Here is a 27,199-nt window from a genome sequence, read left to right as displayed (position 1 = left end):
CGGGGAGGACAAATAGAGGCACAAAGGCAGGACTCGGGGGACCTCCCTGCTCTCTACAAGCTGAAATGTCGTAATGAAGAGGGGATCGGGCTCTTCTGCTGTGCCCACACAGGACATGGGGAAATGGCCTCAAGCTGAGACAGGGGCGATTCAGATGAAATATTTCCACTGTAGGGAAATATTCCCTTCTTTGGGAAGGGCTGCCCAGGGCGGCGGTGCAGTCACCGTCCCTGGTGCTGTGCTTTGGTCACAGTCGGACCGGGTGATCCCAAAGGCCTCTTCCACCTTCGATGACTCCGTGATTCCACGGCCGAACGAAATTATGGGGGAAAACATTTATGGTGGGGGAAAACATTTATGGTTGGGCAACAAAGACACAAACACGGCCGTCACTCGGCCCCAAGCCAGCACGGCCTTCGCCTCGGGTGTGGGCCCGGCGGAGCTGGAGCCGCAGCGGAGCCGCTCCGCCAGGCACTGTCGGGGCCGCCGAGCGCCGCTGGCGACATCGCCGCTGTCGCGACAGGCGGGGCGGGCGGCGCCTCCTGGCAACGGCCCCGCGCCGCTTCCGCTTCCGCCGCCCCGCGCGTCCCGCGGCGCCGCTCCGAGCCCGCCGTGCGCCGGCCCCGGCAGCTCCCGGGCGGGCCGAGCGCCGCAGCTCGCTCTGCGCTCCGCCCCGTGTGCCCGCGGAGGGGCCCGGGCCAGCGGGCGGGAGCAGCCCGGGGGCGGCCGGCGCTGCGCAAGGCCCGGGCGGGCGGCGGAGGAGCCCCGGCCGGAGCCCTGCCGGCGGCCCGATGTGGCGCGGGTCGGTGCCCGGCTCTGAGCAGGGATTAGAAGATGGTGCGTGGAGCTGCGCCTCGGCTCCCTGAGCGAAGGGGCCGCTCCGGGGCTCTCCCCGCCGCCTGCCCGAGAGGTGCGAGGGGTTAGGCCGGGGAGGCGCGGGGATGGAGGGCTCGGACGATGCCTCCCGGGCCGTGGCCGACTGGCGCCTGGCCGTGTGGACCCTGTGCTCCGTGCTGCTGCCCGTGCTCATCACGGCGTGGTGCAGCTTCCAGCGGTCCCGGCGGCAGCTGCTGATCCGGGACATCTTCCGCAAGAGCAAGCACGACTGGCACTACACGGACCTCTTCGGGCAGCCCTCGTACTGCTGCGTGTGCGCCCAGCACATCCTCCGCGGCGCCTTCTGCAGCTGCTGCGGGCTGCGCGTCTGCGAGCGCTGCCTGAAGAAGGCGGACCAGCGCTTCCTCTGCAAGGAGATCATGATGAGGGGCACGGCCGGAGCCCCCAGCTCCATGCCGCACCACTGGATCAGGGGCAATGTCCCCCTCTGCAGCTGCTGCGTGGTCTGCAAACAACAGTGCGGCACGCAGCCCAAGCTCTGCGACTACAGGTACTGCAGGGCGTGTGGCTGTGGGAGCACGGACAGGGCCGTGCCAGGGCTGTGTTTGCCACAGGGTTGTGGGGAGACAACGCCCCAAAGGAGATCCTGCCGTAGTCAGATAAGATAATTTTTTTAAAAACCAACTTCAAAGAACCTAAAATTAGAGTGGATGCTCGTGAGTCATAGATTAAGAGTGTGGCATTGCGTCTCACGTCCACTGGTTCTCTTAATTGCATTACTCCAGCATGATGTGCAGGCTGTAGAATTACATACAAGAGACTCTCAGTGTCCAAGGGAGTTGGTATTTTAGGGAATAACATTAAGAAGTTTCTAATAAATTTATCAATTACACAGGATAACCTGAGCAATTTGAGCACAGCTCACTGTTCAGAGAACCAAAACATCTCAAAACTGGATCTGCTCAGTATGAATATAACAATGTCCTGTAGAGGTTTCAAGTTCATTTTTAAGGATGCTCAGAAAAGCTAAAGAGAAGTTTTACAGGCTACTGCAATATATTGTTAAAGATTGTGATAAGAGTGCTTTAAAAATACGATGAACCATTAAATGGGCTTGCACTGTCATTAGTAAGGTTGCTTGTAAAGTTGTCGTGCCAAAATGCAGTGATAGGTGTCCCGGTGTTTTACTTCAGCCTGCTCAAAGGATGTCATCTTGTCAGCCTAGATTCTGCCAGCTTTTGCTTTGTTTGTATGTGATACTGTCAAATTGCTTGGCAAGTGAGCAGAATTACAGAGAAAAAGAGCATATTATCAGAAAAAAACCTTGGGAGTGTGTGTAGGAGAGGAGGCAAGGGCAGGAATTTGGAGGTAAAGGGGAAAGGAAGGAAGAAGAGGAAAAGAGGGCAAGTGTCATTGCTGCTCTAGCTGTGTGGTGGATTAGTCAGGAAGACTCCAAAAATAGCATTCCCAGCTGCTTAAAACGAGGCTTTGGATGTAGCAAATGAGGATTAACATTCTGCAGAGACTGGAAGTAGATATTGCAGTATTTCCTCGTGTTCTAGTCTGTTTTCCAGGGCAGCTTTTAGAATAGGTCATAAAGCAAAGCAGTTTTGCATTACTAAATTGCATCAGCCTTGTACAGTTCTGTGTAACCTTTCAGGTTTCAGGCTTAAATGGGTATTATCAATCTTAAGGAATGCGTTAATTCATTACTGGTAACATTTTTTGAGTTGAGCTCCAGTGTTTTATCTGTGCTCTTTAAGTTCAGGTTCTTTTACAGGCTTTCAGCGTAACTTAAGATTGCAAACAGGAACATATTTATAGCACCTGTTTTTTTAAGTAAAAATAACTGAATTAATTTTAAACTGTTGGATTTTTTTCCCAGCAGAATTCAAATACTTTCCTAGACCTGCAAGCACATGACCAATTTATGTAATTTTCTATAGCCAATACATAGGCTTCCAGGGAATGCATTATTTTTCCCATAATGTGAAATGTAATGTTTAAAATATTATTTATAATGATACATGTAAACATAAATATTTTGGCAGAAGTTTAACATGAATGAGCAAAATCAATGTGCTTGTTTGAAGATTGTTTTCATGTTTTTTGGTCTTTTTTCTAGATGTGTGTGGTGTCAGTACACTGTGCATGATGAATGCATGGTGGATTGTTTGAGAACTGAGGATTGTACATTTGGAGAATTCAAAGACTTAATTATTCCACCCTACTATTTGTCTACAATCAACCAGATGCGTAAAGAGAAAAGAACCAGTTATGAAAAGGTAATGGCTTGCTGCCTCTTGGGTTTAGAATATACCAAAAAAACAACCAGATAAACCCACAGACAGACCTTGAAATCTGAACTCAATATGTTGTTACTTTAGCAACTGTCAGGTAAATGTTTCAAGATATGTTAAGTACCTGCTGTGGTAATTCAGAGGTGTTTGTCATTTTACTGACGTGGTTGCTGAAGCATAAGCAGATGTGGATTTTTTTATCCCAAAATACTGAGATTTGTCTTTGAACCTTTGAATGTTTTGTTACTGTGTTCATAACATTGTAGTACTTGTTGTCCTGGGCACTGCAGAATCTTCAGCCTTGGTGTTTCAGAAGTATTTGTGTTTTGGCTACTCCAGACTCACTGCTAACATCCTCATTTCAGCACTTGCAGGGGATGGGGTTTGAGCAAGGCTGGGAACATTTTCAGATGTGCAGGTTTTGTGTGACTGACTGGTTTTGACCTTTTGCAGGTGGTCCCTTACTGCAGGAAGCACTGGATGCCAGTGATGGTGCTGGCTAATACTCGCAGTGGAAACAACATGGGTGAAATTTTACTGGGAGAATTTAAAATGCTGCTGAACCCCGTTCAGGTATTTACAGTGCAAAGCCACCGTAATAAAACCAAGTTTTAGATTAGAATAGATGGCACTTTGCTTATACAATGGCTGTAGGATCTTGTGGAAAATCAGAAAAGAAAATTAATACAGTTTGTTCTTTTACAAAGCAGCAGCTTCACACAGAAAAAGTGCAGAAGCTTCTCTCAGCCCCAAGTTTGTTTGGATTCTAATACCAGTCCAGTTTTTTTGCTTACAGTAATACATGCAGTAATCCAGTTAATAAGAAGCATCTGACTTTTGAAACAGTGTACACTTTTAGAAAATGAACCATTTAAATCTTCTTTATGGGAATCCTGTGTTTGTTTAAATCCTCACTTTATTTGTGGAAATGTCAGCCTTGACAGTTCACTTTGTGTAGCTGCTTTCCCTGTGACATCCCCTGGGATGGCTCAGGATGTTGACGTAAGGCAGGCAGTTGTTCCTTGGATTTCCTGGCTGCACCTTAATACTCTTGCTTTGGAGTTCAAAACCCAGCTTTAAAATACAGCCTAAGAGAAATCACTGTGTGTTTGTTTAAATGCATTCCAATAAGGCTTTAAAGAATAAACCTCTTTGTGTGCTGAGTATTTTAAAATTACCTTTATCTGAAGTCTTTCATCTTTGCAGAATTCATCATCATGCTTCTAGTTACAGATTTTTCCAAGGGCTCTGTCAGCTCAGTTTATCATTGCTATTTAATCCTAGGGAGGCAGCTGGAGCTCTGTTGTGAATTTGGGAAACAAATCCTGCTCAGGAAAGTCAAGACCTCTCATTTGCTAATGTAATACTGCAAATGGAGAATCTTTGTTTTGCATTAGAGTTAACTTCCTGAAGTTATTTATCTGTGATGCAAATCCTGAGTCATGATCTGTGAACTTACAGAATTCCTTATTTTCCTTTTTTCTAGGTTTTTGATCTCAGCAAAATTGCACCTGCTAAAGCTCTCCAGCTCTGCACTTGGCTGCCTTGCAACGCTGTCAGGGTTCTGGTCTGTGGTGGGGATGGCACAGTGGGCTGGGTCCTGGATGCAATTGATGAAATGAAAATAAAGGTATCGTGTTTTCAATTAAAAGGGGAAATGAGTTTTGAGGCTGCCAAAGTTCTACCCCTCATCTCTTTCCCGTATTTATTGCCTTCTTCTTCCTGAATAGCTTACAGAGGAATTTTTGCATAATTGCTTATTCAAATTGGGGAGGGGTGTGGGAAATGCAACTTATGATTCCTCGTAGTTCAGGAAAAATATGAACACTTCAGATTCTGAATTGTATTGATAGTAGTTCTTTTCTGCAAAATAAGAAGAGAACAAGCTGCAGGATATTTTCTGCATTGTTTTTTTGTCTTTGAACAGATTTATATTGTCATAAATGGTATTGCTAATATTGGCTGGTGTGCTCTGAGTGCTCCCTTCTCCCAGCATGCTCAATCTTTTATAAGAGCCTCATAATTTTGCCAGCTGTACTGGTTTATTTGCCAGTGCATAAATGAGTGCAGTCATTTGCTTCTGCTCCTTGTTATCTGTTCTGAGGAGTCTGGCTGTCTGCAGCCTTGCCTATCAGCTGCAAAGGAGGAGGAGAAAAAAATAAGCTGTGTTTACTTTTGATTTGAAATGGGAGATATTCTCATTTATGGGATGCTCCTAAGAACTCCGGAGAGAATTAAGAATGGAAAATAATTACAAGGCTTTAGTGCTTTACCTAGTAAACTTCTTCTCTAGTGCTGAAAGGAAGAAAGTTTTTATATCAAAGTTTTTGGGTTTTTTAACTGCAGCTTTCTTGTTAATTTATTAAGTGTTGTAGCTGCAGGCCATTATTACAACTTCCATAGTCCAACAACCTCTTTGAGAATAATTGTGTGCTGATAAAGTAGAAATAGAGTAACTATAAAGGTTAATGAATATGAGTATATGGTTCTGTGGTCCTGAGCACTTGATATATTGTCCTTCAGAGCTGATAGAGTTGATGAAATCTGGGTTCTTCTTTGTTCTGTTCAAATGGAGTCATTGGTATTAGGTAAAATACTATAGAGATTTATCAGCAAAACCTTTTTCTTATCAGCCATAGGCTATTTGCTCCCTCCATTTATCTTGACTCTCAAACACAGCTTACCTGGCTGATAACCTTTCTGGAAAACACAGTAACCAAAGTGCCAATTTACTGCAAGTGCTTTTCACAGCTAAATTGCAAAGGCCATAGTACAGCTGAAAGAATTGTCCACCTTTCTGTGGTGAGGAGAGCCAAGCCCCTGCTAAGGTGGCTGTTGTGCACTGCTGCTGTCACTGTGTGCTCAGCAGAGCTGGGTATCACTGCCCTATTGTGGGTGACAGTGTAAAAATGAGACACAGACTCTGCTCCTTTGGGTATCTGCATTTCTGTGTGTGTTGAACACTCTGCTACTCTGCATCTGCTCTTCAGACCTAACCTCACCTCGGTCCTGTGGGAGCACTTTGGTGTCCTGCTGCAGCTCACAGCCTTGTGTGTCACATCTCTCAGTGTCCATTCACTGTCCAGATCTAAAGCATCATTCCTGGGAAGAAACATTCTGTTCAGTATTCCTCATGCATTGTTCCATACTGTGTTTGTATTCCCTTTCCTTCTCACCATGGTTTAACATTTCCTTCCTTTGCATCATGCCTGGATAGGTATCTCCATGTGCTGCCAGCCCCAGAGCTCTGCTCTGACAGGCTGCTGGGAAGGTGAATTTATCTAATCTGAACATTTGGAGACAGTGAGTGCTGAAGCAGCAGCTGATGTGCAGTGGTTTTGTGTCCTAGGGGCAAGAACGATACATCCCACAAGTTGCAATTTTACCTCTGGGAACAGGGAATGACCTGTCCAACACCCTGGGCTGGGGTGCAGGCTATGCTGGAGAAGTCCCCGTGGAGCAGATCTTACGAAATGTCATGGAGGCAGATGGAATCAGGCTGGACAGGTAAGGAACAGAAGAGATAAGATGTGTAAAAACCAGACACTGCTGTAGCTCTGCTGATAATCCATTGCAGCAGTTCCTTTACATAAACATAGGATTGCTGCAAGGAACTACAACATAACTGAATTTAGTCTTTTAGTTGTTCTACAGAGCTTAACTCTTTCATAATTTAACTAAATTTGAATATTTTGCCTTAATCCCAGTATAGATATGAGATTCCCGACTACAGCTTTGATACTGAGGACTGTGTCACAAGTCTAAGTACCAACTGTTGTTTTTCAGGTGGAAGGTTCAAGTAACAAACAAAGGATACTATAACTTAAGGAAACCAAAGGTATGGTTTGCAAGTATAAATACGAATTCTGTGGAGTACCTATATGTTTCTAATCTTGTTCTTGTTGTTGCTATCAACTTCCCATTAAACATTCTAAATTTTAAACCCTAAAGATGATATTTAATAAAGCATAATTGGAAGTTCTGTCTTACAGGTATTCACAATGAACAACTACTTCTCTATAGGACCTGATGCTCTTATGGCTTTAAATTTCCATGCCCATCGTGAGAAAACTCCCTCTCTGTTTTCCAGCAGAATCATCAATAAGGTGGGTTTGGTAAAGTGATATTTCCTCCTTGGAGTTGTTGATTTGACTTCAGGCTATTTTTAGGTCCACATTCCTTTACCACTGCTTCCTTTCCAACATTTTAAGAGTTTGAATTCATTTTTCTTGGGGAGGGGATTCCATGGTAAGATATATTTGCAGCCCACTCACGAGTGCTCTCCCTTGTCTCTGCTTGCTTACAGAATTTGCTGTTAGCTCAGTTTTTGCTCAGAATTTCTCATTTGCTTTGAAACTTTATGAGTTAAGTGCTTATTTCCTTTTCAAGTGGAAATCTAGTTTCTTACGCAAGTTGTAGCTCATCTCATGAGGAAGGTTTAGTTTAAGGATGTGCAGATATATTATTGTGATTTAGGATAAGTTTTAGATAAAGTTTGCACAGCCATAACTATGCCTAAATATTTCAAATAGTTTTCTTATCTATTGTCTTTTTCTAACAATGTTTTCTTTTCTCCCTGTTTTGTTTGGGTGGGTTTTTTTGTAGGCTGTTTATTTTTTTTATGGAACCAAAGACTGCTTAGTACAAGAATGTAAAGATCTTAACAAAAAGGTTGAGGTAAGTTTTTCAACTTGCTTATTCTCTGGACAGTCAGTGGAGCATAAAAACTTAACCTTGTGAAAGAAAAGGAGAGCAGCTTTGCTGTTTACAATATTTACACTTAATGATGTTTGTGTAAGGGTCACTGTGGCCTTGGAGCATTTTTGTGTTCCTTTTGCTGTCTGCAGCTGTACTTCATGGAATTCACGTCTTTGGGCTTACTGAAAATTCCTAACATTTTTTCTGGCCTTGACTCAGTTCTGTGAGTGCAAGCACTGATATTCAGCTATAATTTGCCATAGCACCAGAGGCTTGCATAAGTGAGAGTTCCTTTTTTCTTTTCTCTACCAACAGATATTTACTACAGCTCAGGATATCTTGTGAAGTCAGAAGAATTTTTTTTTTATATGGAAAGAAAACACATTCTCTTGGCACAGGGCCAATTTTTCTTTATGCAAAAGCCTATTAAATGCACAAAGTGAATAATTTCTATTGAAGTACTGAATATGAGCCACAGTAATTAACTTCTGCTTGTCTTTTAAAGCTAGAGTTGGATGGTGAGAGGATTGAGTTGCCCAATTTGGAAGGCATCATTGTGCTGAATATTGGATACTGGGGAGGTGGCTGCAGGCTCTGGGAAGGAATGGGGGATGAGCCTTATCCTCTGGCAAGGTACAGAGAGCATTTTTTACTTTGTTTTTTCCTTTACCAGTTCTTGCAGTGTAAGGAGGTCCCTCAGTGGACTGTGCTTGTGTAGCCAGGCTTGTCTGCAGGTCAGGAGGGTTCCTTGGGTCAGGCTAGCTCATATTTGTTTATTTTCCTTGAATTGGAGACTTGGAATAAAAGCATCCTGCACATCAAGGGGGTTTGAAGACTTTCTCAAAATGTCTGGCATGACAGACAGCAGTAGCACTGGCTATTAACAACAAAGTGAGCCTTCAAAAAGTGGAACATAGATCCATTTCAGAACCTAGAATACCACGTCTCATTAGAGGTTAAAATGAAAAGAAAAAACAAAACATGTCAAAAATTTTGACTCCCATATTGGGAGCAATGCCAAATAGAAAAATCATTTCAAACATTAATTATTCCCTGTTGTGACTCCCTTCTTCAGAAGTCACCTATATAAATATACCCACAGTTCTGGTACAAGGCTTACAATCCTGAATTTCTGAAAAATACTTGGGGTAAGGTCCTTTACCCAAATCTAAAAAATTAAGCATTAAAAGATTTTCCTTTGGATGAATATCTGACTAAGGAGACAGAAAATTGTATAAGTTTATGGACGAGAAATCCACTGTGGGCCTTAAATGTGCACAATGAGCCTTGGAAAGTTATAAATCCATGATTTCCAGAAGCCAGCTAGGGTGTGCTGGTGAATTGCTCCATAGCTGTGGGGTCTCTTTGCAGTTCAGTGTGATTTGTTCTCCAGCACAAATACATAAATGTATCGGAAGCACAACATTTGTCTTCTCTGTGGAAATAGCAATAAAAGGACTGTAATATTTGGCCAGAGCTCATCAGCATCACTGAAAGGATTCTCATTTTTTTATTTCATAGACATGATGATGGACTTCTGGAAGTTGTTGGTGTTCATGGTTCCTTCCACTGTGCCCAGATCCAGGTGAAGCTGGCGAATCCCGTGCGCCTGGGGCAGGCACACACAGTGAGGGTAAGTGCTGCTTAGGGACCTGCTCCTAAGTTTATTTTAATACACAATACAGAATCTCCAGCACTTAACTGCTTGAATCAGATCTGAAGTTGCAGTTTGCAGTTGAGATGAATATTCCTCTTGCTCATTAAAAATTAATTATGTCATAATATACAGACCTGTGTTGCTGTGGTTGGTGGCCTGTGAGTGCCACTCACAGTCTCTCCCTGGGCAGGTTGTGAATGTGTGTTGCAGTTGTAAGAGGTGATTTCAGAGCTCCTTGGAAGTGCTGTGATTGTGTTGTTGTGTTTGGTGCCAGCTGATCCTGAAGAGCTCCAAGATGCCGATGCAGGTGGATGGGGAGCCCTGGGCACAGGGGCCCTGCACGGTCACCATCACCCACAAGACCCATGCTCTGATGTTGTACCACTCTGGGGAGCAGACAGATGATGATGATGCCTCCAGCCTGTCAGAGTGACACCACGGGAGGGAGCACATGGAGAAGGACCTGGAGAATCTGTGGAATTTCACGTGTGGCAGCGAGGAACCTCAGCTCTAAAACACCAGTGTCTGATCTAGACTGAGGTGCATGCACTAAGGTTCATGCTCGTGAATGAGCTGGAGCTGAGGAAAAAGCCATGCTTTTGCACTCATGGAAACCTTCACAGCTGAATTAGCACAGCTGGTTTGCTTTTGGGTTGGTGGGGATGCCCTCAGCCTTTCCAGCTGGAGTGTGTTCCTCTAATGGCTGAAAAGGGACAGATGCTGCAACCCTTCCTTGCTGTGCAATCAGGTCTTCTGCACATCCACAGTTCAGAGAGATGTTTCATACCCCTGGAAAGGGGAACACTGGGGGTTTGACCTGCTCCCACCTGCCCCAGAACAGTTCCAGAGCAGAAAAGCAGACAAAGCAGAATATGGGTTGATGTCCTGACAGCAGCCTGCTCCTGGCTGCCCTCCCTGCCTGGGAGCAGGAGCAGGAGCAGTAACTCTGTGCAGTGCATTGCTGATAAGCTTCACTGGGAGAGTAGAGCATCTGGGGAAGGTACTCAGCAAGAAAATTGCTTTTGGACCAAAGGTTTCTGGAAATGTTATTTAGGAAATGACCTTTTTCAGTGGCTTTGTAAGCCAAGGAGTACCCTGAGGTCGTGAGTCCCCAACATGCCACCCAAAATAATTGTACTGTGACTTGCACTGAATGATCCTGTGACTTGACTTTGCTTCAGTTCAGTGAGAGACTAATTCTAGTTTTTGTAAATAGCAACATAATAGTTCTTGGGCAAGCTTTTTGGAGGAAAACTTGGACAAAGGAGCATCTTTTTTAGCTGTTTAGAGGAAAGGGCTTCAAGGAAATGATGATGACTGGCAAATGTGGGGTATTTTTTAAAAACTTGTTAAAGGACGTGGCTCATAATTACTGAGAATGATCAGTAGCAGGTCAGTCTGTTAACGTTCAATTTTAAGTGTGGAGGTTGAGCACTAAATTTGCAGAGGTGGCATTCATGTGTATAATTTGTGGAAAAAAGGCATGGGAGCATTTGTTTTCTGACTGCTCTTAGGGATCAAAGATACCTTGGTGGTTACCCTCATTTCCCTTATGAATATAAGGAGGGAAAAAGTTTAGTGGTTGATCCTGACAGTGGAGGTTCAGAACACCTACAAGAGAACACAGGGGCATATCTGAAGCTTCTCAGGTTAAAAGCTTCTCAGGTGAAAACATCTTCATGGTTAACAAAAGTAAAAGATCTTATTCCTGTCCTTTTTGTTGCAAGAATTTTAAGCCCGCAGCAGGTGAGAACTGAGTTGAGGTTTAAAATGTCTCTGTAAATTCAGTTTAGTTGCTGAAGGTGCTCTTCCAAGCAGGAAGAGAATTTATCCTGTGTAAGCCAAGATCATAAGGGTGAGAGCTTTGGTCGGAACTTTGCATGTTGCTGCTTTTGTCATGATCCCCCAGTTTTTAACTTCTTTTTTCTTTATGCTGACTGAAAATGAGACCACTGGGTAAAGTAGGCTGTGATTCTAGGTTTTTTAAAATGAAACCATTTTTCAAAAACCTGTAAAATGATGTTTGCATTAACAGTGAACGATCTATTTATATTTTAAAATAATTTATTGAAACTTGGCAGAGTCAGTATTTTTAAAACCTTCAACTGTAATCCTCTTTGGGAAGCGTTTTTAACTTGATGGTATTCCTTGTAGAAAGTGTATGTAGTAGAACTTCAATACTACTGATTCTCAGTGAATTTATAGCAGTCTGAAAATGTGATTAGAGTGTAATGAGCTGTAAAGCAGAAGCCATTTGTAAATTCCATATTCATTAGCCTTATACACCTCACTTTGTTTTATTGTATGTAAATATAGATGAAAAATAATAGTAAAATATATGTAAAAAGTGTTTAAATACCCTAAGTATACTATACCAGATGAATCCATTGCTTTTTTTAGTTATGAGCTTCAATGTGTATTAGCTTCAAAAATCTTACCAGTTAAGTTATTATTTTTTAATAACTAGTAACCTTCAGCATCCTAGAAGTATTTAAGTTCTATGCTGTATTTCTTATGTACTGTTGTTTACAAACAAATGAGGAATCTCTGGAAAAGCAGGGTATGTGCTCTGAGAAGCAGCATTTGAAATGATACCACTGGCTACTTTAAACTACTCAAAATACAATTTAGACTTCCCTGAAGTTGTTCAGATGATTTTTCAATTTGGTTTATAGCCCAAGATCCTTTAAGTGTTGAAAAACTTCACGCTTTTGACTCCTGACATGTAAAAAAGAAATAATTGATGCCAGGGTTGGAAGTCTCCCTGTGTCAGCACAGGTGAGAGGTGAATGGGCTTCAGCATTTCCTGAATTCCATCCTTGTGCCCCTGGGGGCTGTTTGTGCTCCCTCTCACTGCAGCTCGCCAGGAGTCCAGTCCAGCATGTGGGAAACCCTCTGGGAAAGGCAAATCCACCGTTCCTGCTGGAGAAACAAAGCCAAAGTAGCATCTCACTGGGGCTTGTTCAGGCTAACCCCTGATAAACGGCCTTGGTTTTGTGTCTCACCAAAGGACTGAAAGTGCTGGCAGCAAATGTGGCTGTGCTGGCCTTGGGGAAGGCTCCTGGGAAATTCTACTCCTGGTGTAGAGAACATTCTGGAAGGTTGGAGTGTCCCTTGTGACTCTGTAGCTGTCATACGTGTGGCAGAAAAGGTCTTGTCAAACACAGCCCTGGAATCTGGGAAGCCTTGCTGTTTCCAGCTGTTCTTTGGTTTCAATGGAGCCTCCTTTCTGCTGTGTTGCAAATTGGGTTAAAGCCTGTTCTAAATGACTTTGATGCTGCTGTTTCCAGTTTTAGCCCAAGTTTGGCGCCAGCACTGGGCTCCCAAATTGTCTGGCAGCAGGAATGGACTTGGCTAATTTGTAACAGAGCTACCCAGGGCTGTGGTGTGCATTGTGAATATAAACTGCTCCATGCTTTTGAAATGTTGAAGGTGCATACAGCACCATTTCAAACAGCTGCTGCATCCAAGGAGTTACTCCTTGTAGGTTGGAACCCTGGAAATCCCCACAGTATATTTATTATTCTCTGTCTGAGAGAGGGGGCTCTGCAGTTGGAGCTCCTGTCCTGCACTGAAGGGTTTTCCCTTGTGCTGTTAATCATAAACATTGGAAAAATAGAGAAAACAGTATTTCAAAAAGTCAAATAAATTGTTCCTTCTGTCAGTCTTTGTATATTATAGCTTTGTGTAAAATGTACAGGGTAAACAATAGCACTGATTGTCAGGCACTTAGAAGTGAGTTAATTAAGTTTATTTTTAGGTTGTATTGCTGCATCCAGTATCTTAACTGAAGTGTGGTCAGATTCTGATGACTTCCTTTACTCAGCCCTGTGGCAGGCAATACAAAAAGCATAAACCTGCACGGGGAGCCCTTGTGGGCCAGCCCTTGCCTGGCTCACCCTGTGTGTGTTTGCTCATGCTGAGAGGATGTGCTGGGTATTTTTATGTGCACAGAACCTCTCATCAAAGGCTTTGTCAGACAAGAAAATTGCAGTGGCTTCCCACAGCTGTTCTTGGCCCCGTGACCCACCTGGCTGCCTTTGCAGAGCTCCAAGGGTTCCCTGGCACCCTGGCCTGTGTTCAGAGCACAATCTTTGTCCCTTTTGTGCCCAGGCTGTGAGAACTGATCCCCAAAGGGTTTGGTTTCAGCCTGGCCAGTTCCCCCGGTTCTGTGCTAAACTGCACTGAGGTTTTACAGTGTGTGTTACTGTGTCTCACTGGTTAAATAAAAAAGCACTGCACCTTTAGCTGTGACCAGCACAATGGCTCAGTGTTAGAGCAGTTACTGCTTTTTACTTGGCAACAAATGCTTTTGGTAGAGCAGCACTGTAACCAGTCTGTCTGTGGGGCACTTAAAAATCTGCATGGGTTCTAACTCAAAATCCTTTTTAGGTCTGTATTTTATACTGACTGCTAGGCACTTTTCTTCCTTTTGGAAAATAAAAAATTAAGTCTTGAGTTGGAATTAAATTGGGCTGTCTTCAGATTCAAAACCACTAGGATGTAACAGATTCTCTTGAATGTCAGCCACTTAAAAATGCTGGTTTGTTCTGAGAAATGAGAGGTGCTTCTTGAACACAGGGATGAGGGAGCAGAGACCGCTTCTTCCTGTGGTAATTAAATAAATGTAGAGAATTTACATATTCTTTATTTCAGCAATGTTGAGGCCACAGTTCTAAAGCACGACGTGATCACAATTTTGTTATCTAAGAGTGCTGAATACCCAATTCAGGCTTTGGGCATCTCAGGGAGATTCTTCAAGCTAGAATAAAGCCACATGCCTCAACTAAACCTAGTTGACCTGACCTTAGCTGAGGATCTGGCCCTTAACTGTTCAAAACTACGAATGTATTCAAAATTTTACTTTCTAATACTGCCCTGTGTCCTGTGCTGTGTCCCCTGCCGCTGTATGTCATTAATTCTTTGCATTGTTTAATTTGCAACTTGTTTGGAGATTCCAGCATTAAAAGTTTTCCTTTTAAGATTATGTAGGAACTTATATTGTATGTGAGTTTATTGCATTCTGTACCTTCAAGGTTTACATCCCTCAAAAGCCATTTTGGTTGCTACAAACTGCTGTAATCCTTTGAGTACCTCCAGCCATCTTCTCTTTCTAGGATTTTTGTAGTTAAACAAAATGGATTTTTATTTTTGTAGCTTGTAACTTCAGTATGTATAGTAGTTGTTTAGTGAGTAGTGATCAGAATACTGTAAAAATATTGCTTTTAAGAGCTGTAACTTTAAATTAGTAATAACTACTTACACGAAAATGTCAGCATGTTAACAGTTTAAAAAAATTACCCTTTAGTTTCACATGCTGTGATGCTGCCACCTGGGATTTATATTGAATGTGTTTGTCTATATGTTCTAAAGTGGCTCTAAGCAAGGAAAATATGAGCTTAAAGTGCAAGAAATAGGTAAAAAATAGGATTTATAACATTTTTGCATTTGAGAAAGGTGACATATGAGATTCAGTATTTTCTTTGTTTCCCACTGAGCAGTAAGAAAGGAGTGATCAGTGGACTCTTGGTAGATCAGTTGTTTTTTTATGGTGTAGTTTGAGATCTGTATTTAGTGCCCAAACACAAGCAGACACTGTCTGCACCATTCTGCCCCTCAGAGCAAATCCCCAGAGCAGACCCCACAGCCTGCACTATGTGGGATCTTCCTTGCCATGAAAGAACCCATTAGCACGATCCTGGACCTCCAAAACAAATGTTTAAATCAAAATTGGCAACTTTTTCTTTGGCATCAAGCCAGGTTTTCAAACCCCAAACTGATTTTCCTTTGGTGTTGAAGAGAAGGCAGGCTGAAATGGGAGGGGAAGGAGGTAATCCTGTAAATCCTGTAAAAGTCTTGGTTATAAAAGCTGAGACCTCTGCTTTTATTTGCTGCAGAGACACTGAGTGTGCTTTTGTCTCATAAAAATCTGTGATGGTTGGTGCAGTTGTTACACGGTGTGATTTGGGTCAGGTTCTGCTGAGAACTGCCCCATTCTGTGGTTCCTTCACATCAGCAGGGAAACTGAACACTTCAGTGGGTTGTACCATGGCCTCTCTGTGACTGCCACTCCCACAAGGCTCTGTGGAGAAACATCTGCCCCATATTCTTCATAAAACTTTGTAAATACAGATTTTTCACAGCACTGGCTTTGTTATTGAATTTCCTAATGCATCTGTTTGTCTTGTCATTTGTACTGTATTTCTCTGTAGATTTAAGGGTGTGGATTAAAGTATTTAAACTCAGTTTTTCCTTTTCCTTGCTATGCATAAAAACAAATGTGAGTCCTCAGCTCTGCAGCAGCCCCGGGCTGAGGATGGCTCTGGGAGGGCTGCAGTGGATAAGTTTGGGCATTTTGAGAACTAAGTTGTATTTTGTTGAACTCTGTGGCCGTGCTTGTGCCCAAGATTCCTGCTGCAAAATCTGAGCATCTCAAACCTCGGTAAATGGGAAAAAGCCACAAGGAAAAATCAGTGTTGAGCCCGGGGTGGGCACTGGGTGAACCCCAGCTCCAGCCTCTGTCACAGGAGCTCCCCTGGTCACAGTTCAGGCTCTGCAGGGCCAGTTTTTATACAGTTCCTTGGCTGGACAGGGCATTGCCTCAAACTTCCTTTGTCTTTTCAATTTCTTTTCCATATTCATGTGGTCTTTTCCTCACTGGGGTTGGTTGACTAGGTTTGGTTGAATAGGTTTCCAGGAGAGGTGAATACTTGATCAGATTTCTGGGAATCCTGTATTGGGATGCACACCGGGGATGGTGGAGGCCAGATCCATATCAGGTGTTAATTCCTTGTGTCGTTGTCAAGTCCATCTCCGGAGTGGGCTTATCTCTTCTCAGTCACCCTTCTTTCTGTTGCAAATTTTGGTCCTTTACAATTCCTGAGCGTTTTTCTTTATTTCCAAGCCTCAATGACTGTTACTGTATTTCCTCTAAAATGTGAATGATTTTACACCACCGATTACAAACAAGAATTATTTCGCATTATATTACATGAACATGAATTATTTCACATTACATTGCACGAACACGAATTATTTTACATCATATCACATTAATCACTTGTAAATATTTCAGAGACAAAAGGGGGTGCACTAAGACCTGTCCTTTGTACTCCGTTGTGTCTTCACTTCTGCCTCCCTCCCTGCTTTGACCCTGAGCAGAAAATAAAACATTCAGAGTCAGGGTTACTGTGAGTATTTATTGAATTCAAACCATCACCACTCCCAGCCAGCTCCAGGGGTGGCCACAGGCACAGGGACCAAAATCCACGCTGAAATATCAGTATAATCAACAGGTTTGTAGCTACATCAGCATTTCTTTTTCTAAGTACACTGTTTTACTGACGTCTTTAATTGAAGATTAAACATTCGTTTATTTTCATTCAGCAACTGCTTTTTGATTTACTCTCACTTCTACATTAAAATACAAATCAATTCACATCCTCACAGCATTACCACCAGAATTAGTTCTTTTCCTAGATTAAGTTGCTTTCTTTGTAATACTAAAAGGATAATTACAATTAAAATATATGCTCCTATACATGTCTTGTTTAAAACCAGTGCAGCTCTGACAGGTAGTGCCCGAGTAAAATCACCTCAATTGTGTCGAAAAGATTTTTAAAAGATCATTTATCATGCAGTAATTCTATCATGTAGTAATTCTTCCTAAACACATTAATATTTATTATTATTTATAATTGTTATATCTCACTGTGTTCCAATGTATGCAAGATATATATGCATATGCAAGATATCTGAAGCTAACCAGAACAACATTTCTCAGAAGCCCAGAGATTACTCCTAGGAATGCCAAGGTCACCATTTCCATCCCCCTGTGAGTCATTCACTCAACAGCTGGACTCGCTGACCCTTGTGAATCCCTTCCAACTCAGAAGATTCTGTGAGTTCCAAATCAACAGAACTTCACTCTATGACTTCTGATCATTCATAGCACAAATAAAGGATCAGGGGCCCCTGATCAGGCTGGTTTCACTGCAGGACACCTCCTGTGTTCCACGTGCTTGGTCCTACACCAGTCCCACGTCAAGAATCCCATTTAATCCACAAGGCAGAATAAAAGCTGCTCTTCACTTTGTTTGGGTGTCCCTCTGACTATGGCCACAGCAGCCCATGGACTCAGAGGGCAGCACTGACACCTCTAAAGTCAAGGAGCAAGGAACAGAGGATGGGGATTTCTCCACTGCCTGCCCTGCTGGAGCACGTTCTCGCCCACAGCCAAGAGTTCTCCTGCAGCACCCTGTGAGTGCATCTGCAGCCCCGTGGCACAGCCCAGCAGCAAAAGAATCTCTCAGAGAGAACTGCTCTCATCTTTCACTGCTGAAAAACTGAAAGGGCAGAAGCCCCAGTGTGCCATGCCCTGGTGGCTCCCAGCAGGACACAGCTCCTTCTGCAGCTCCTGCAGCGTTCTGCTCAGGCTGGGAGCTTCAGTGCTGACTGTGCCTGGGAATGGAGACCCCTGAGAGAGCAGAACTGCTCCAAAGACAGCCACGGCACTTTTAGATCCACCATCAACTCCATATCCTATTCTGACCAAAAAATTGGAAGAAATGAGACTTGTGCTATCCTTGACAAAGAACTGAGAGTTTACGAACCAAGTAAAAATAGAGACACCAAGCCTGAATTCCTGACAGCCTCTCTCCAAAGCACTTTAGCTAATGTGCAATGTAGTCACAGAGGTTCTTTTAAGCCTTCTAACAATTCCTTGCCAAACTGCCAGCTGTGGTTTTGTGTTCTGTGTCAACAATTCCTGTAAAGGGAGTTTTAAAAATCAAACTCCAGGAAGGCTCTTGTGTGAGCTTCCCACGGGCTACAAGAAATAAGAGCTGGACACCAAGTCCAGAGGCAGCAACAAGATACGGGCCCAGTAACTATGAGATCCAAATACCTTGATTGCCTACAGATTGTTTTAAAGTTATAAGAAAGAAGTACAGATTTCTCTGTACCTGGTGAGAACTTCTGAAGACATACCACAACCCAGAGAACACCAGGAGAACTAAAAATCCACCCCAGGAGGAATGGATGGATATTCTCCTTTGTGCTAATCCTCTGGATGTCCAAAGACTCACCTTGTCTGCCCACAGGCTTCATGCAGAGAGGAACCAGCATTTTCAGGTATTTGCACTGCCTTGAGACTCCTCAAATTGGAGCCCCAAAAACATGCAAGAAATCCAGTTTCTACCACCTGAACAACAAAAGATACACCAGCAGAGAATAACTCACCTCCTAAAGAAGGAAAGCTTCGTGACAGGAGACCCTGCTTTAAGCTAGAGATACACCAGCAGAGAATATCCCACCTCATAAGGAGGAAAAGCTTTATGACAGGAGACCCTGAGAGCAGAAATGCACCCCCTGAACTCCTCAGCACACACAAAAAAACCCAGCACTGAAGAGCCTTCAGTGTGAAGATGTGAAGCATGTTCTGGGTCAGAAATGACACAGAATGCTTCATCCCACAATCTTCACAACAGGCTGCACACCACTGCTCTGCAGGATGTCTTCCTGACAACTCTGGCATATTCCCAGGGTCTGGGCTGATGTCATTTGTTTCCTGGTGGTTCTAATACCATTTCTTTCCCATCAGCTCCAGAAGTCTCTGCAGTTCCATTCTGATGAGATCTGTCATATTGGCTTTTTACCTCAGAGCCATAAGAGCTGAACTTGGGGATTTCAACAGCTCTTTCTGTAGCATCTGCTGGAGTCACACACTGAGAACACCTGTATGGACAACAGTCTGTGCACAGGCAAAAAGGCAACAGTGACACCTCCCTCAAAGCCTGAATTTGCCAAGGAATTCTTCCTGTTTCTTTCTCAAAGGGGTTATTGTTACCCATGGAACAGATTAATTCTGTTGCTCCTTTACAGGAAACCACAGAAGCCACAGGGGCCACTGAAGACATTTAAGAAGGATTTGCATCATAACTTTGATTTTAGGGCAATCGAGACCTTTGCAAACCATTGCAGTTTTTACTATCACCAACATTTTGCTAAATCACTATCTAAAGGCTTCAGCGATCCAGACCAAAGAACTGACAGATTTCCTAAACTGCTTAAAAGAGATGATAATATTTGTATCAAACAATCAGAGAGATCAGATTGAGACAGATCATCTGTGCTGTAAATGAACTAGACCGAGCCAGCAGACCTTACTCTTTCATGTGACAGAGGGAGAGAACACCATCACTGGAGAACAGCCAGAAGGCCGGGTACAAGGCTTCAGTGAACTGAGCCTTGAACTTGTAGATCAGGTTATTCTTCTCCCCCACCGCGCTGAAAATCACAAAGCCCCCCTCGCAGTGCAGCAGCACCCCGATCCTGGTGGCCTTGGTGTTGGGCAGGCACTTCTCCACGTCGTTGTGCCAGGAGGAGATTTTGGAGTTGAGCCACTCGACGCACCAGGACTTGCTGTTCCTGCCCAGGCGGCTCTCGGGGCCGTGCCGCTCCATGCTGCCGTAGCAGACGCCCACGCCGCAGAAGCTGCTGGGCTGCAGCTGCACCTCCCAGTAGTGCACGCCCCTCTTGAAGCACTGGAAGCCCAGCACCTGGCGGTAGTCGGTGAAGCGCTGGGGGTGGTACTTGTGGGCAGAGAAGGTGTCTGAGATGGACATCCTGGTGTAGTTCTCAGACAGAACCACGGTGTTGTGCGCTGTGTTGTAATCCAGCGTGATGTTGGCAGCATCTGCAATGACAGGGACCACTGAAGAACAAAGCACTTTTATTTATCCTGTCCCCCTCAGCACTTGTTGCTGTATTTATCTGCCAGCTCTGCTCTCCTCCTCAGTGCAGCCAGTTCTTAGGGCCACAGTAAAAGCTGCCGGGTGCAGCTGCAGCTCTGCACTACACAACAGGCAAATGGAGGGTGAGTTTTCTTCCTTCCTGCAGCCCCACAGGACCCCTTTATCACCCAAATACACCCTGGCAAAAGAAGGTGATTGCTGATCTGGCAGCCAAAGGTATGCCATGTTCTATAGCATCTTAACAAGCCTGCATTTCATTTAAAAAGAATCCAGTGCACCACACTGTGTTTCTAGGCTACCCTAATGATGTCTTTTTTGGGGAAATCAAAGTCATTACTTAAAGGGAAATCAAAGTCATTACTGAAACTTCATTTGTCTTCATAAAGATACACAGATGCTGAAGATGAATTTGATTCATCTGGCAAAAGAACCACTTAGAAACCTCCTGCTGCCTTTTACCTCCTGCCCCTTTTTTCTCCAGAAATTTCCTCTATTTGTAACAGGCTATTAAGCTAACCAAACCCCTTCAGAAGCGTTTTTCTCAGGTAACTACACAGGACACACAGCACCAGTACAGCAAGAGCAAAGTTCATCTTTAAGGAGTGCAATGTTGGGTGTCTTACACTGCAAGAGCTCCTCCCGGGGTTTCTTGAGGAAGCTGTCAATGAGCTCCTTAGCAGCAGCAGTTGTGGGGGTTGGTGCTGGGCTTGGTGCTGGGCTTGGTGCTGTGTCAACAGAAGAAAAGAGAGTTAGGCCAGTTGGGAGGAGACCTCACATGTTTAACACCCCATCACACACACACCCAGGCTGGGGCTGATCTAGTTTAGCCTCCTGCTCCATGCAGGGCTAACTTCAATATTAGCTCAGGCACTGTCACATCAGGGGTGAAAATCCCACTCTTGGTGTTTGACTGCTCTTACAGGGGCCAGCAAGAGCTGAACTTTTGCTCAATACATGAACACTAATGACAATATTATCATTGTAAGAGCACTCAATGAAAATTAGAATGATGAAAGTTTGGACTCACCAACTTTAGCCGCTTTCTTTTTCTCTTCTGGAGGGGGAAAAAGGAAAAAGTAAACTGTGAGTTCTACTGGGAGGCAAAAGCCACTGGTAAGACTTATGTGAGCTGTAACATCATCACCATGGCTCTTCTGAAACTGCAGCACTGAAGAGCTGGCAGTCCAGCAGGCTGAAGCCACGTACGAATATTGCAGCAGCCCTCTTGTCAGAGGGTAGAAATGAGCTGAGACAGAGATTTCCTGTTTATCACAGATGAAGAGGGTCCTGGTTTATTCCTCTTTACAGCTCAGCCATCCTGACTGCAGCTGTTCCCTGACTCTGGCTGCAGCAGGCTCCTGCTGGAGGCTTCCCTCGCAGCCTGTGACTGCAGCTTTTACCCAGCCAGGCTGTGGCTGCAGGTTCCAGCACCAGGCTCTGCCTGCAGCCCCAGACTGAGCTCACAGCACTGATCCTCTCTCCTCAGGATCCTCTTTTTCCTCCCCAGCTCGCCCCCTCCCTTCTATCACACTTATCTGTACTGGTATAGCTGTGACTCACCAGGGGTGAGGCTGTGTGGGGTATTTAACAGCTGCTACAGACCAGGGCTGAGGTCACCTGTGTTCCCTTCTACATACAAATACCCTCACACTGGAAAGCTGCACATCAAGCACAGCCTTCCATTTGCTTCCTATTTTACAGGGTCATAGGCCTGGAAGGAGCTTGATCTCCCCTCCAGGAGCAGTGTTCAGGCATGTAGAACACTCCTGCTCCCATGAGGAACACTGACTGTGCCTTTCCTTTTCACAACAGAGCTTTCAGTGCAGCAACAGGAGCTGCAGCTCCACTGCAGTCCTGCCTCCCCAGCACACCCCGACTGCTCCACACCCAGCACGTGGGCCATGAGTCAAGAGCTCCCTGGAGGTAACTGAAGTTATTTAACACTTGCATTTTCTTCAGAAAGAAAACATGGGAGATCATCCTCACAGGCTGCAGTGCCCATTAATTCTGGGATCTGGACAAAACAGTACTGAAAGGCCCCAGTATAACCTGCCACAGAGACCATCACCCCAGCCCTAGACTGGAGGCAGCAAAATGTTTGAGTCAGGCTCCTTTAATCATCACTTACTGGTGTCTGTCTCCCCCTGTGAAGTGTTTTGAGCCTGAGAAGTGTTCTTCTCTTTGTGGGTCTGGTCTGTGAGAGAGGAAGAAAAAAACCAGAACATGAACAGATCCCAAGCAGAACTCAATACACACAAATCTATCAAACAAACCAAAACATGTTTGGCACAAATTTAAAAAAAACCACCTGGAACAGCCAGAGGGTGGGGAAGCTCTGCTCTGCTTTACAGCCCACACTGACCCCACACAGGCTGATGCACCCGTGTACCTGTGCAGTTCACAGCTCCAGCTCAGCAGGCATCCAGCCCCAAATACCCCACAGCCCCCTCCCTTCGCTGTGCCAGGGCGCTCACTGCAGGTCAGCACTGCATCATCACCACCACAGCAAACAGTTCACAGTCTCAGCTAGGACAGGAGGATGTTCTGCAGTACTCACGTGGTCCGTGAGGCTTTTTTCCGACAGCGGCTTTGTTCGGATGAGCTGCTGCAGGGGCCTTCGTTTTCACAGGTTTGGCTGCAACTGTGATAATTCACATCATGGTTTATACGGCCAGGAACAGTCATGCATTAGTGAGGACATTTCCCCATCTTAGTTTTCAGTTACTCGAACAGAACTGAAGTGATATTTGGCAGAGATGGGAGTGCACACCCATGCCCCAGCCCAAAAGATAATTAGGCTTAACCCAGTAAGCAGAACTTTGTTTCACCACACTTCCACAATCAGCCCCTTAACAGCTGGGTAAGTGGAGTCCTGCCACTCTGCAGCCTTTCAAATCTCCTCTCAAATCCACATCCAACCCTGCTACATAGCAACACCATAAATTATTCTAAAGAAGAAAGGCTGAGCTTTGCCAGAAGGGTGTAATATCATGATACCCATCAGCTTATCCAAGTATAGATAACAGTGAAGAAACACTGGCACGTTTTGTCTCCCAATTTGGCCTAGACTATAATGGTTTTGTGTGGAAATGGAGCACTGCAGAGATTGGAAGACACAATTTACATTAACCAACTGTATTTGTTGCACTTGTTAAAAAAATTACATTGGAACTGGAAAGATCCCTCACTTCAGCTCACAGCAAAAGTAGAAAATGCCAATTCCCCCAGTGATACAGTACCTTCTTCTTTTTTATCCCTACTCTGAGTCACTGAAAGTTTCACCACGTCTTTGAGCATAATGGCAGACTGGTAAGTGGAATGCAACACATTTTGGTCCATTTCAACGAGAGGAACAAAAGCCTCTTTTGTTGCTGTTTGTTGCAGTGCTGTTGCTCTCTGAAACGACAAATGAGAGACCACCTCGTGCAGCACACGGAGAAAAACACAACCAACTTACCTTAATCGGGGTGGAGTTTGTGCATTTATCCCAAATTCAAGGGAACAATGGCTACAGTCAGACACGGCTCATGGCAAAACTCCAGCAGCAGCAGCTCAGACACCTGAGCTCCCACTGGTACCTGAGCAGTGACCACACAGGTCACAGCACAGAGCTGCCACCTCAAAGAGCTGCCACTCCTGACCCCTGTGCTGCTGGCAGAGGCAGTGGCTGAGCTGGGGGAGTTACCAGGCTCCCCTCGAGCATTCTCACTGATATTTGTGCACTTTTCCAGTACATCCTTTGATAGCAGGTTCTCCCACACCACTGCATTTCCATTTGACTGGAAGTCTCTGGAGAGCAGGATGACCACAGCAAGTTTTTGTTATTCTGCATTCTAGAATGAAGAACTGAAATCACATTTAAATGATACATTACCTTCAAAAACAGAACATCATCACTTTCAGTCAGTGCCATCTCAATCTGATCTTTGAGAGACTGAATTTCATTCTTCTTATTTCCCAGAACACTGTAAATATAATCCAACTTATTCCAAACTCTCTTTTCTTCTTCTATAATTGCTTTCATGATCTCATTTTCTCTTGCTTCAATTGCAGCTTTAATTTCTGAAAACTCATTTCTGATCAATTCCTTCTTTCTTAAAGCTGTCTCCTGGAGCAGACAAGAGCAGATAGGCACTGGTTTCAAAAGAAAAGTTTGTAAACAAAATACTCTTAGTGCTACTGCACCAAAACCTCTGAGGAACATGTGGGCTTCTCTTCCTTGAAACAGGCAAGAGAAGAGCTGTAGATTTCTATGTTTGGAAAGAAAACTCCTTCATTCACAAGGAATGGAGCCCATTCTTAGTGGCACCTTCACATGAGGGTACAAAACCTTGCACAGTGCCTGGTTTACTCCCACCTCCCACAGAGCTGCCTGCCAAAATTCCTCTTTTCTGCTCCTTCCTAGTAACACCTTCTCCTGCCAATGCAGTCTCAGCACTGCAGTACCAGGGTACAATCACCAACACCACGCAGTGGCCAGAGGGTGCCAGGCAACCTGGAACACCCTGAACAGTCACCACTTACAGCAGACTGGTTCTGGTTCGTTTTCACCGTGCCCATTGCCCGGGCAGTCCTTTCACCCTGGTTATGCAGCTCCACGAGTCTTTTCTTCAGCGCTGACTGCAAGAGGAGAGAGCAGAAAGTATTTCAGAGAGGCAGTTGTCTTGTCTGCTGTCAGTTTTAAGTGCTCTTGTAAGCATTTAGTAGTCTCAGCTTAAAACCTACCTTCCCTTGAACCTTAGAGGGTGTACAAGTGCCATCCTGCACACGTGTGGCTTGTGGCACCCACACTCTCCCCACCTCTCCCAAGATGCCATTGATGGCACTCTCGTCACAAAGGACCCGGTGCTTTCATCAGCACAGCATTCTCGTGCTAAGAATAAATGTTACATTAGCTCTTAGGCTGGACTTTGGGCACCAAGTTGTTGCTACCGTTCACCCCTCTCTTTTTGAGAATTTTCTTGTTCAGATGTAATTTGCCTGTTCCTTTAGTTTGAGATTCTGCGGAGCTCAATCAGGGCTCAGTTCTGCAGCTAAGCTGTGAACACACTCAATGGGAGTTCTGCCACCTAAACTTTTTCCGCATACTTTATTCATCCATGCTGATTTTCAGCTGTGCTGGAAAATATAAATGCCAGGTTTCCTTCCCTTCCACTCTGTGAACCTCTTTCTGGCTTTCATCTACATTCTTGAGATCTCCCCAGGACACCTTTATAATTCTTAAGAACATCTGCAGAGGAACGCTGGCCTCTCAGGCTGTGACAAGCCCTGGCAGGGAGCAGAGCAGCAGAGGAGGCTCAGGATGATGCCACAGAGCACGGTGAGCCCAGCCCAGCCCAGGGGCTGGCAATCAGCTCCCTGACAGCGCCTTCCCAGACCCTGCTCTTGAGCAACATCTTGGAGAGAGCAGGAAAACGCAAGGAAAGACTCTGAGGACGTGCCTGAGCACATGTTGGAGGGCAGATAACAGTTTCTCAATGCCAGATACGAGATTTACAGTCGGTGTCTTGCTCCGTCCTCCACTCCGCACTCCAGAGCGGCTCCCCGGGCACCGCGGGAGCCAAGGGCCGCTCCGGGGCGCCCTCGGGAAGGAGCCCCAGCCCCGGGGGCCGCCCCCGCCCAGCCCCGCTGCTCACCTGGGCAGCGGCTTTCGCCTGCTCCAAGGGGTTGGTGGGGCACAGCTTGTGCCCGAGCAGGCAGAGGGAGCAGATGCAGACGCCGTGCTTGCCGCAGAAGAACTCAAAGAGCCTGTTGTGCTGGGGGCACTTTCGCAGCTGCAGGTCGCGCAGGGGGGGGCACAGCTGGTGGTCGCGGAAGGCGGGGCTGTCGCGATGCGGCCGCAGGTGCTCGGCGCAGAAGGACGCGGTGCAGGTCAGGCAGGTCTGCACGGCCGGCGCCTCCTGGCAGCTGTCGCAGGGCACGGGGGGCTCCTCCGCGCAGCAGCCCCCCACCTCCCCATCCCCGTTCTCATTTCCCTCCTCCTGTTCCTCGCCCTTGGCCCCGGCGCGGCCCTGGAGCTGCTCCACCACCCGGCACAGCACCGTGTTCTTCTGCAGCTGCGGGCGGCCCGCGAAGGTGGCCCGGCACTGCGGGCAGCTGAAGCCCCCCGAGAGGCCGGCCCAGGTGAGCTCCAGGCAGGACGAGCAGAAGTTGTGCCCGCACGGCACCGTCACGGGGCTGCTGAAGAGGCAGAGGCAGATGGAGCAGGTGAGCTCCTCCTCCAGCCCCGACAGGCCCGGTTCCGACTCCAGCGCCGCCATCCCCCCGTCCGCAGCTGCCCGAGGATCACAAACAAGAATGTGCTCGGAGAAACGAAACTATGGCCGGGGCTTTCCGGAAAACTACGTGTCTGATCCCCGCCCCGACGGGAGGGGCGGCAGCCGGGGGACGAGCCCTGGGGCGCCCGCCCATGTCGGGGGCCGGGCAGCCCCGGGATGCGGGGGGCTCTGACCGGGGGAACGGGACCGCGGGGCGGGGACGGGACCTCCAGGGAGGGGACGGGACCCTCGAGGCGGGGACGGCACCCCTGGGAGGGGACAGAACCCTCGGGGCGGGGACGGGACACGGCTGTGGCAGGAGCAAAAGTTCAGGGCTCAGCTCTGTCATACGCTGGAGGGTGGAGGAGTTTCTAAGAGATGGGCACGGTGCCATAGGTTTACAGTGTGGTTGGGATGTAATCAGGACTTTGTAACTGCTGCCAGAGGAAATGCAAACACCTGACAGGGGCTGGCTGACAGTGACAGCAAAGTTCTTAGACAGCTGTGCTATGCATGAGCTGGGGCCAAAGATGCTCGTAATGTTTGCGTTTTTTGTTTTTCCATAGGTGAACAGACACCCTGGGCTTATCTGGACTAAGCCTCTATCATCTTTCAAAGACTCAGCACCTTCGCTGTATTTTCTGTGGCACTCGTGGTATCAGCTGATACATACAAAGGTATGCAAATAAAAAGGGT

General features: G+C 45.7%; 2 protein-coding genes across 3 annotated transcripts; one reads left to right on the top strand and one right to left on the bottom strand.

The window, feature by feature from the left end:
* Nucleotides 1–591: 591 nt before the first annotated feature.
* Nucleotides 592–22,368, top strand: DGKE (diacylglycerol kinase epsilon). 2 transcript variants are annotated; one of them, XM_063409324.1, is made up of 11 exons: nucleotides 592–1,387; nucleotides 2,963–3,122; nucleotides 3,591–3,710; nucleotides 4,624–4,767; nucleotides 6,487–6,644; nucleotides 6,924–6,975; nucleotides 7,130–7,243; nucleotides 7,743–7,814; nucleotides 8,341–8,468; nucleotides 9,357–9,468; nucleotides 22,059–22,368. In XM_063409324.1, the coding sequence occupies exons 1-11, from the start codon at nucleotides 942–944 to the stop codon at nucleotides 22,149–22,151; spliced, it is 1,599 nt and encodes a 532-aa protein (XP_063265394.1). In that variant the 5' UTR covers nucleotides 592–941; the 3' UTR covers nucleotides 22,152–22,368. The 2 variants fall into 2 exon arrangements, with proteins under 2 accessions (XP_063265394.1, XP_063265393.1); XM_063409323.1 differs by lacking the exon at nucleotides 22,059–22,368 and adding an exon at nucleotides 9,767–15,736 and having other exon boundaries at nucleotides 595–1,387.
* TRIM25 (tripartite motif containing 25) lies at nucleotides 16,672–26,609 on the bottom strand. Its single transcript, XM_063409321.1, has 9 exons — nucleotides 25,883–26,609; nucleotides 24,771–24,866; nucleotides 24,121–24,354; nucleotides 23,486–23,642; nucleotides 22,804–22,887; nucleotides 22,375–22,440; nucleotides 21,274–21,300; nucleotides 20,870–20,971; nucleotides 16,672–20,188 (listed from the first exon to the last, which is right to left on the bottom strand). The coding sequence occupies exons 1-9, from the start codon at nucleotides 26,504–26,506 to the stop codon at nucleotides 19,656–19,658; spliced, it is 1,923 nt and encodes a 640-aa protein (XP_063265391.1). The 5' UTR covers nucleotides 26,507–26,609; the 3' UTR covers nucleotides 16,672–19,655.
* Between the last annotated feature and the right edge of the window lie 590 nt (nucleotides 26,610–27,199).

Source organism: Prinia subflava, chromosome 12 (genome assembly GCF_021018805.1).
Source record: "Prinia subflava isolate CZ2003 ecotype Zambia chromosome 12, Cam_Psub_1.2, whole genome shotgun sequence".
NCBI classification, from domain to species: Eukaryota; Metazoa; Chordata; class Aves; order Passeriformes; family Cisticolidae; genus Prinia; species Prinia subflava.
Note: the sequence above shows the minus strand (reverse complement) of the source record. Positions and strands in the feature narration are given on the sequence as shown.